Source organism: Aythya marila (assembly GCF_965140915.1).
Source record: "Aythya marila genome assembly, chromosome: 1".
In the NCBI taxonomy this organism is placed as follows: Eukaryota; Metazoa; Chordata; class Aves; order Anseriformes; family Anatidae; genus Aythya; species Aythya marila.
Window position 1 is genome coordinate 172407617 of NC_139042.1, and position 11435 is coordinate 172419051.

Sequence of the window (11435 nt, forward strand, 5' to 3'; positions counted from 1 at the left end):
AAACTGTTTCAGGGGGACCCAACAGCAACCTCCTAGTACCTACAGAGAGGCTAATGCGAAGATGGAACTAGGCTCCTCAGTGTTAAATAGTGGGAGGACAAGAAGCAATGGGCTTAGATTCTTAATGTCTCTTGTTTCAATGTAAGGTAAGAAGTTTTCACCATGTGGACAGTAAACAGTGGAGCCAGTTGCCCAGAGAGGTTGTGCAGCCTACCTTCTTGGAGGTTTTCAGGACCCAACTGGGTAAAACCTTTGGCAACACTCTGACCTCAAATCTGACCTTCCTTTGTGCTGGAGGTTGCACCAGTGTCCTCCTAAAGTCCCTTCTAATCTGCATTATCCCATGATACTAAGGTAACCAGGAAATACTTATTCACATCTCAGAGGGGATATTATATGGGAGTGATAATAAAACTTCAAAGCAAATTACCTATTATGCCAGTAAACTGTGGAAATGAGAAGGAGACAATGAGATCACGAAATTAAGCTAAACATTGGGTATTCATATAGGTATCATGCTTCTTGAGCTGCCCTACTTAATACAAGTTTTACACAAGGGACACTAAAATTTCCTATTTCAGCTGCCTAATATGAGACCAAGAGCTGACTGACTGAAAAAGAGATCCCAGTTGTAGAAGAAAAGGTGAATTACTTTACACCTGTCTGTCCTACTTTTGTCTGAAGAGCTTAGTGTCAGATGTGGTGACAAAAACATTCAGCTAATGCACTCTTTAACCCAGACTCTGTATGCCCATGGCAACTGAGACAGAACAATAAAAACGTACTCATTTCACGTTTTGGTGAAAAGCATTGTTTTGTTTGGATAAAATCATTGCTGTAACATTGATGATCAGAGGGCTGGAGCACCTCTCCTATGAAGAAAGGCTGAAAGAGCTGGGGCTGTTCAGCCTAAAGAAGAGCAGGCTCTGGGGTGACCTCATTGTGGCTTTTCAGTACTTATAGGAGGCTTATAAAAAAGAGTGACTCTTTTGCTCAATGAGATAATGACAGGACAAGGGGGAACAGTTTTAAACTGAAAGAGGGGAGATTTAGGATTAGAGGTTAGGAGGAAACTCTCCACTTGTAAGGTGGTAAGGCAATGGAACAGGCTGTCCAGAGAAGCTGTGGATGCCCCATCTCTGGAGGTGTTCAAGGCCAGGTTGGATGGGGCCCTGGGCAACCTGATCTAGTGGGTGGCATCCTTGCCTATGGCAGGGATTGGCACTAGGTGATCTTTAAGGTCCCTTCTAAGCCAAGCCATTCTATGAACCAACCTTAGAAGGAATGCTTTTCAGCTTTCTGAATAAAGGAATTTCCTGAAATACTTCATTTCAAAATTCTCAACAACTGCCGTTTAAAAGTATACATAATCACAGCGATGGCAAAAATAAATATATATATATATATAAACATATAAAGTGTTTTTGTTTAAAAAAATACTTTAATTCTTCTCCTGTTTTTGCTTCACAAAACGTAAACTGGGAATTCTCAGGTTTTCACAGCAAAAGAAAAAAAAACCTTTACCCACTGAGATCTTAATGCTATTATCTAACACAATAGGGCAAAGCAATACTACGGAAAGATCCACAGGTGGCAGCACAGCAATACTTCAGAAAATACATTCTCAGTGCTGGGTGGATAGAATGAAGAGCAGAAAAAAGTGGGAATCAGCAGAAGTGGATAAACTGTTTCTGTTCAAGGAAGCTACACCGGATATACTTCAGCGCTGACTGAATGGAAGGGATCAAGATAGAGCTTTTGCAACAGAACATACATGAATGTAACTGGAAATTATTCCAGCACTTAAAACTCTACATCAAACTATTTAATGACAGAGTTAACCAGTTCCTTAATCATCTTTTGTCACCTTTCAATTGCCAGTATGCCCAGGTCTCTCTTGTGCTGGGGAGCCCAGAACTGAATGCAGCACTCCAGGTGTGTCTCGTCAGGGCAAAGTGCTGAGAAGAGGACAAGGCTCACCTCCCTTGACCTCCTGGCAGTGCTCCTCCTAATACAGCCCAGGAGGTCAGTGGGCTCCTTTGCCCCAAGGGCACATTGCTGGCTCATACTTGGATTTTTGTTAAACAGGACCCTAGGTGCTTCCCTGCCAAGCTGCTTTCCAGATGGTGGGCCTCTGTTCCTCTCTCAGCATGTACTGGTGCTGAGGTTATTCCTTGCCACATGCATGACTTTGCATTTCCTTGTATGAAACTTGAGGAGGCTCCTGTCTGCCCATTTCTCCATCCCTCTGAATGGCAGCACACCCATCTGGTGTGTCAGCCTCTACTACCGGTTTTGTATCACATCTGAACTTGCCGAGGGTACAGCACACTCCATCATCCAAGATCAAAGACTACAGCATCCAATATTCCCAAGCACAATTCCCTAGTTTCCAATCAACACACCCCCTCTTTGAGCCCATCCCCTCTTTGCTTCCAAGATCAAATGTGTTCACAGTGCTTTGGCCATAGGCATTACACATTACTAAGCAAGCACTAAATACCTTTAGCCTGAATAAACAAATGTTAGCCCATTAACAGTAGAAGTAATGGCAAATTAACATGGGAAAATATACAGTTTCTGTGTAACTGAAAACATAATTGGAAAAAATGCAAAATTTAAATGGTTGCAAAAGGAAAAAGCAGACTTTGCAGTGTATGAAACTGCAGAGTGTTAATAACATGTCATACTCCCAATAAAAAGCATTTTCATGGATTTCTTGGATAACACTAAACTCTGAAAAATTCTTTCCTTGAGAGATATAGTAGATAGAACTGAAAGATACGTCACACTTCCTTGCAAAGAAAGCTGCCGAGTAATGCATTTGAAATAAATGTACTGCCAAGGACAAATGAATGGTAGCAAGCCAAACTAAAAGCTGCATTGCTCAAAAAACACGAGTCCTTTTAATTTTCTTACCATGGCACTGTCTTGTGAATCAGCAAAATTCTGTTTATTCACTTACACTACACTTTCTTATAATTCTTATTTAAACACTCAATTCTTTGGATAGAACTGAAAAGCAACGAAGGCTGGCTTGTTTTGGAATGTAAACATCAGAAGATATTTTTGAAATCCTGTTAACACAGTGGGATGCTGATGTAAAGTGTAATAAGCTGAATAAGATACCTAAGCACAACAACCCATGCTAATCATTCTCACCTAAGTTTTTATATCTACATGTATACAAATTCAAATTACAATCAAAATTAGCTTTGTTTTTAATCAGTCTAGCCTGATAGAGAAGTAAAGTTTCATTAAAAAAATGTTTTGCTACGTACTAAGAATATTCTTAAGCCTCTAAGTTGATTCTGGCTCACTCACTAGACACAAAAACATACTCTTAATTTTTTACTTTACAGTAAGTAGTATGATGATGCAATTCAATAATCAAGAGAGGTTACATATAGAATTTTATTCATAGAATCACAGAATGGTTGAGGTTGGCAGGTGCCTCTAGAGCTCATCTGGTCCAATACCCTGCAAGGACACCCAGAGCAGGCTGCCCAGGACCACCTCCAGGTGGCTTTTGAAGAGCTCCAAGGAGGAGGCTCTACAGCCTCTCTGGGCAGGCTGTGCCAGTGTTCAGTCACTTGCACAGTCAATAAGTGCTTTCTGATGTTTAGACAGAACCTCCTGTTTTCCAGTTTGTTCCCACTGCCTCTTGTCTCAGAACCACTGGTTCTGACTTCTCTGCATCCTCCCTTCAGGTATTTATACACATTGACAAGTGTAGCCCCAAACAATTACTGATGTCTGGGGCTTTTCCTGCCCACATGCAGGACTTCACACTTCTCCTTGCTGAACTTCATGAGATGCTTTTCAGCACATTTATATAAACCGTGGAGGTCCCTCTGGATGGCAACATGACCCCCTAGTGTATCTGCCACTCTCCCAAAGCACATTTATGTCTGCAGCTACCTAATAGGAGGCTGTGGACAATATGGAGCCAGACACTTCTCAGAGGTACACAGTGACAGGACTACATGCAGATGCATGCAGAATGGATGCATGCAGAAGACTGTACCTATGATCATTCTGAGATCCCTTCAAAGCCAAATTATTCTTTGATTTTATATACCAAAAAAAAGGATAGAAAACCTTCATAGGCTATGCATCTCTGGAACATTTCTTTCTCTGAACAAATTTCAGCAACTTCATAAACTTAGATTATAAACGTACCTGAAACTACTACTTTCCTGAACAGGATAAAGAAGAAATTCAACGTAAGCCAGGAACCCCTGTGATGGTTACTGAGATTAAATCTGAAGTATCCTTGGTAAAGACCCGGGATCTTTACACTCAATAGGAAAAACTATGAAAAAGAACTTAAGTACACTTCACAGTTTTTTGACCTAAGACTGGTTTGGTGACAAAAACATGAGTTCCAGAATTAAACAGAAACAAATTATTAGGTCTTTCTAATCATTAATGAATTTAATTTAGAGAAGAGAAGGCACTGGGGAGACCTCATAGCAAACTTCCTTTAAAGGGGGGCCTACAAGTAAGATGGGTAGAGACTCCTTAGTATGGTGACAAGGCAAGGGGTAATGTTTTTATACTAAATAAGGGCAGATTTAGACTAGAAATAAGGAAGAAATTCTTCACTATTGAGGGAGGTGAGGCACTGGAACAGGTTTCCCAGAAGCTGTGGATGCCTCATTCCTGGAAGTGTTCAAGGCCAGGCTGGATGGGGCTTTGGGCAACCTGGTGTGGTGAGAGGTATCCCTGCCCATGGCAGGGGGTTGGAACTGGGTGGGCTTTAAGGTCCCTTTGGACCCAAACTATTCTGTGATTGTCCTGCTGCAGCTTCCACTTAAAAAAAATTGTAGTCATTTCACTTTTTTCTTTCCTGTCCTGGTTGGAGTACAGGTATACTAATATTTCTATTGCAACCATAGCAAAGAAACTAGCTTTTAAATTCCTGTAAAATATCTCATCTATGACATAGTAACTATTCAAAGGAAAAGGTGATGCGGAAATATATTTGAAGGTTCTCTGCATGTTAACCTGTGCACTAGAAGTCTATAACAATCGATTAGAAATTAAGGCCTAGTAATCCAGTGGTCATCTACTTCTTGACACTTTAGCCCTACAACCAATACACAAGCATATCTCAAAATGAAAAAGTATTTTTCAAAACATGCCTGCATGGCAATCATTACAAAATCAATAAATCCCACTTAAGTGTTCATTCATCTAAAATGCTGGTCAAATCTCTTTCTGACAGTGACGACTTTCTCCACTGCAAGAAACATGGGAAACAATGAACGCAGCTACATAAACCAGTTTTCCCAATACACCAATACAGTTGTATTATTTCTCAGTATTAATCCTATCCTGCTTCCGAATGGAGTCTTTTAATGTTAGTTTCCAAATATGGCAAAATATAACAAAATATTTGTTTCCAAATAATAAGACAAGCTCATTTTATTCCAAAGTACATACCTGAATTGCTGAATTCATGAAACATGTATTCCCCAAGTTACTCAGGCCACATAGGCCTGGTTGTTCATTGTGTCTTCCTGGCTCTGAATAATCATAATTCTTATAAGCAGTATATGATGGGAGACAATAGTTTGAATTTTTCACACTGTAAAAAAACAAGACATCTTTTAAAAATGTAAACATGTACTCTATAGTACTTCCACACATACAAGTACATTAAATGATGACAAATTTTAAAACAACTTCTGTGAAAAAGAAAGGATTTTACAAAATGTTTAACGTTGGTAATAACATTAATTTCAGTTTAAAAGCCACCTCTGCAAACAGCCAAAATCTAATGTACTGCAGTAACTGCAATTATTACATCCCTACCCCTTTTTGACTGGAGCAGCTTCACAGCTTACTCTTTTCTTCGTTCCATCAAATTTAACACACTCAGACTTTAGACACCACCAGCAGCAATCAATCATTTATGTCTCTTTTGCATCCTGCTACTGCAAGAGAGCGAGGACAGTGGGAATGTGAATGCAGAGTTACAGGTGAGAGCTGAGATTTCCAAGGCCACTGTGGCATAGCTGCCTCACTGCATCAGGCGGTCTATAAATAGCTTCCATGCTAGGGCTGCACAATCCAGCGTGCAAATGCAGGAAAGCCTTGAGAGGTAAAAAGAATGCACAAAGTGCCTTGTAACAACTTCCTTATTGATCTCTATGACGTGTCTACTTGGAAAAACTGGACTGAAATAGATAAAACAACAAGATTCAAGGCAATTTGCTTCCAGGTGAAATCATGCAAATACTAAATACAGAAGAACCCCCCAAGAAGTGAAGTAAACATATTGGAGAACACTAGAAAAGCAGAAGAATCTTGTAAGAGGATGCTCTGCAATATCACAGATGTTTAAAAACAAACAGAAAGGTTAAACTCTTTCTTAAACAATTTCAGGCACTGACCATACTTGAAACTGCCTGATGGCTTTGGCTAAAGATCGAGATCATTTCTGCAGTCACTGAGCGTTGTTCACATTAGAAGAAATGCAAAAAAAAAATAAAAAAAAAATCTGAAAGCTAACTCTTAAGGATGACAAGGAAAAATATGCAGTGCAAATAATCAATCTTGATGAATAATTGAGATTTATAATTTTAGAAGTCTGAGGATGCAGCCGTTTCCCTTGGTATATACTCCAGCCATTATTCCTCTCATAGTGTAACACACTTTACATCCACCTGCATTCCAGCTGTCCCCACAGTGGATAATTACTCACGTCTCACAAACAAGAGTTGTTTTGTTTTAATCACAAGATTTATTGAAAATTTCAAACAGAAGGGGAAGAAATTTGCCCCATATTTTGATGGCCTCACAAATCTGTGTAGTTTATAGCTCTACTACTCCCCAGAGATATCATTCCCAAACTTTTACATCTGACCATTTCTATTTAATAGTTAAGTTTCTAATTCGTATATATCTATACCTCCCTTTTCAATACTTAACCATTTTCTTCACCCAAAACTTTGTCTTGCCCCAAAACTGGCTAAATGGCATTTTGTTTACTGGCCATCCTCCATGCAAAACCCCTGTAAAGCTAGATTTGCCTGTTCAATGTAAGACTTCTGTCCTTCATCCTAGTTTAGAGAGATATTTTCTGAACTCCAGGGCCCCTTTACCCTTTTCAAGCATGTTTCTGTGGTCAGCCCTCCCCCGTCATCAGACCTGGGTTCATCCAGGGAAAATTACCTTGTCTCCCCTTGGTAACTGCAGCCCAACTACTGCAACCAACCCCAACTCCCTTAAGCTGGCAGCCTCTGTTCCCCCAGGAAGAAAAAGCACAGTCTGGTCACTGGTGCAAAAGGAACGCGCTCCTCACAAGCTGCACACATACAGGGTACGCATTAACCTCTACCCTCACCCCTGCTTGCTTGCTACTGCTTTCTGCATATGACTCAAAGAGCATGCATTTCACATGGTTATCAGGAGACACCTCTCTGAGAACTTTAGGAGCTTTAGTCGGGGTAATAAACAGAAGCTATGAAATGCAATGGGTGTCTTTTGGTTATAGTGCGTTCACGTGAAAAATTTCCTTAAATTAGCCGAGTAACATCATGATATTGTAATTCAAGATAATTGTAATGCAGACGGATCCCCAGTGTTGGTCTGGTGTAAGAAATATAAACAACCAGTGGTCACATAAGATGGAAAGCCATGCCTCTCTCATATTCTGTACTGGCCCACAGAAGTACATTTTAGGATTTTAGAGAATATGGTTACCATATTCATCCCTTGAGTCAGGTGTATTCATTTATTTTTCTTCTCAGGGAACAAATAAAGTCACAGAAAAATCATATAAAAATTAAGGTTGGAAAAGACCTCCATGATCATCTGGTCCAACCTTACCCCTACCACCAATGTCACCCATGTCACCCTAAAGAATGTCCCTAAGCACCATGTCCAACCTTTCCTTAAACACCCCTGGGACGGTGACTTGACCACTTCCCTGGGCAACCTGTTCCAATGCCTGACTGCTATTTCTGAGAAAAAATGTCTCCTAATTGTTTTAATTATTGAAGAGTAGTGCTCTTCATTAGATTTTTTGTTTTAATTGTTGAAGAGTAGGGGCATGGTGTTTCCCTCTTTCCAGTCTCCAGGGACATTGCCTGAATGTCAGGACTTCTCCACTATGATGGAGAGAGGCTTGGCAGCTACATCAGCCAGTTCCCTCAGGACCCTGGGATTCGTGTCATCAGCTCCCATAGACTTGTACCTGTTTAGATTCATCAGGTGGTCTCAAACCTGCTCTTCACTTACAGCGGGTGGGACTTTGATCCCCCAGCCTCCATCTATAGGTTCAGGGAAATGAAAGACTTGGGAAGCCCGCCTACCAGTGCAACTGAGGCAAAGAAGTTGTTGAGTACCTCATCCTTCTCCACGTCTGTTACCAATTATTCAGATATAGAAACTCACCCCTAATATAAGAAATTAGCCACCCATAATCACTTACGCACTACTATTTTCACCCCTCAGTCTATTTTCACAAATGTTAAAGGCACATGGTGGACCCTGGGGACTCCTCCTGTCACCCCAGCGCAGCAGCTCAAAGGAAGCCGGCTCCTCTCATGCTCTTTGTCGAGGCTCTGTGAGGAAAGGATGCCACCTCTCGCACAAGGGCTGGGGGATGGATGGGATAAAAGCACTCATGCAACCCCTGAGAATTGGCAAGTTCTTTATTGCTGGGACATCTTGCAGGTGAGGCTGCAGGATGTCTGTGGTGTTTGGTCACTTAAACTTGTTAAGTCCTTACAAATCACAAGTGAGGAATAAAGATAGGACATCAGCATTCCTCAAGAGGGAGAAGAAACATGAAATTGGAGTTAGAATTGAACACGTCCTTTACAACCACACACACTGTGTATTGTAGAGTACAATGTGAGTGCATGTCTAGTGACTTCCCTCTCCACGCTCCCAGTTGGATTACTAGTGTCTTATCTCTGTGCACTGCAGTGCACCCTTTTATAAATCATATGCTGGATTCACCAGGGGGGTTAGGAGCTTCAGCTGAAAGTAGGGTCCTCTGGTGGGAGACCTTAGATACTCCTCATCCTCTTTGTAACACAACAGCATTGAAATGAGTAAGAGGAAGGAGACTGAAGCACTGAAAATGGGAAACCTTTGTTTAAAAAAGCTTTAGCAAAGCCAGGAACAGCAGTCAGGGTGTTTGATCAGCAGCCTTGTGCCCTCACAGTAGGAAAGACCAAGCAAGCAAGGTTGGTCTTGTGCTAGGGCAACAAGAGCCACAGTGAAACACCCAACTGGATTTCATTTTAAATGGGAGCAAAAGAGGCAGGATAATGAGGAACTAAAAACTTCTCTCCCTCCAACTGGACACCTGAGTGCGACTGAACTCATCCTGGAGAGCATCCCCACCTTGATCAGACAAGAAACAAGCCACCAGCACCCTTCTGGGGCTCTCCCCAGCCTTGGGGACCAGGAGCCGGATATTTTGCCTGATTCATAGACATCACTGTGGTTTTCTATGAAGAGCTCATCTATGTGTCTTGCCACAGCTCTCAGGCAGTGCCAAACACTTTCCTAAGCTGATACTAGGGCTGTCACCAGTAGGACAAAGTTTTGGCCCACCTCCTTCATAACAGGCTTCACAAAGTGGAAATCAGTTCTGGGTCAATCAGAAAACTTTTGGTCATCATAAAGCTTTTGCAGACTTCAGAGAGATTCTTGAAATATTCATGCCCCATTCATATCAGACAAAGATCTTGCGTCTCCCTTGCTAGCACCAGCTCCTGCATTGGACTAGCAAAGCTTGGAGGATGAGTGCTTGCAGCAGGTGTAGCAGAAACAGCACTGAAAATAAGGATAAAAGGGAGTCACCTGCAAATAGCAGGACTTTTATTCTGTCACCACAAATACTGGCATTCCAGTGACCCTATTGATATCACGAATGTTCTGGAAACTCTTCCCAGCATAGGCTGGAGCTTAAAGGCCACAGGAACCCATCTGATTATTGCATGCAACCCTACAGTGTTAGGCCAAGAAACGCACCCCAGGCTTCCTGCATCAAACATTCACATCTCCTGACTGAGATAGAGCTCTTCTTCTCAAAAGGCATCTGATTCTTGATTAATAATCCTTTAACTGGTGAAATAACTGTACTACCTGATTTAGGAATTAGTCTGACAATCATAATGGGCATCAATGGACTGTAGAGGATAGCAGGAAGCCCATAAATCCCTTTTCTTTTTGAGTTAAATACCATACACATGCAGAAACTGTCAGGTTTCAGTGATATTTCATCAAAACACATCAAGGAAAATTCAGTGCCTACTATATGCGGGAGACTCGGAGATTTCTCTTTATAGCTTTTATAGTCTATAAACTTCACTTTTTCTAGAAGTTATTTTTGTTTAAACGACATTGTATTTCTTTTCATTCCTTTAAGACTGGACAAAAAACAAACAAACAAACAAAAAAAAAACAGCATAACCAGCATTAATAACAGCCATTAGTAAATGGTTAAGAATGGAAAACAAGTAAAGATGCGAGGCAAGCCTACATAAACTATTCAAACAGAAATGCTCTAGAAAAAATAACTTCTCATAATGTGACCCCACGTTTTCTTTTCCTGACAAACCTTTAGAAAGCTGCCTGTAATGAAGGAATAATGCATGGAAAAGCGAAGGGGTAGTACAAGAATGGGGGCAATCAAGTAAGGGCAAGAATGGAAAGAAAATCCTGATGGCTCTTAAAAGAAATCGCTGCTCAAAAAAGCAAGACCTGGAGGTGGAATCTTAGACCCCTGAACAGTTAGCCAGAATTCTTAGAGTAGTGAAAATGGTGATAAAATATCATTGAGAAACCTACTTATTCGTAAGCTTATACATTTTGAGTTGAAACTACTTTTATATACCACCTTTAAACCTCCCAGAAAACTTTAGATTACGACACAGTAATGCAGAGCACCCATTGTATAGTTGGAGTTCTGTGAAGTGTAGCTTTACTACAGAAAAGTTTGGAACAGCATTGCTAGCTTTGGAAATGACACAATTTGACAGTGCAGTGCTCCAAAAAAAATGTGAGCAGCAAGAATGAACTCAGAAGATGAAAAGTTTGGAGTACTTACAGAGCCATATAATATTTCAACCATTTTAACATATTGCCAATGTGTTTTTGTGACCAGCCACTTTAACAAATGCATAGCTAGGTTCTATCAGTTTTTGGAGATGCCTGAAGCAGCAGAAGTGCATGTCACTATGCAAATACTACTACTGTCTTTCATATTTTTCATGATCATCTGGAGAAAGATGATAAAGGTAGCATTCTCACCTATAGTTACAAACATCATGTTCCCCATATTATTTGCTTGTGAATCAGGTGCTACAAGAAGAAAGTGTTTCTACGGACGATGTGCAATTAACATTTATACATCTTTAAATTTATACTTTCCCACCTAGAATACTGCATACAGCTCTGAGGCCCCC

At 40.8% G+C, this 11435-nt stretch overlaps 1 protein-coding gene across 3 annotated transcripts in view; it reads right to left on the reverse strand.

Moving 5' to 3' along the window:
- USP15 (ubiquitin specific peptidase 15) overlaps positions 1-11435 on the reverse strand; it is a 71975-nt gene that overhangs the window by 16278 nt on the left and 44262 nt on the right. For all 3 annotated transcript variants that reach the window (XM_082755242.1, XM_082755244.1, XM_082755243.1), the window contains one exon: positions 5449-5593. In XM_082755242.1, the coding sequence (XP_082611368.1) occupies positions 5449-5593 (145 nt within the window). The remainder of the gene's footprint in view (positions 1-5448; positions 5594-11435) is intronic.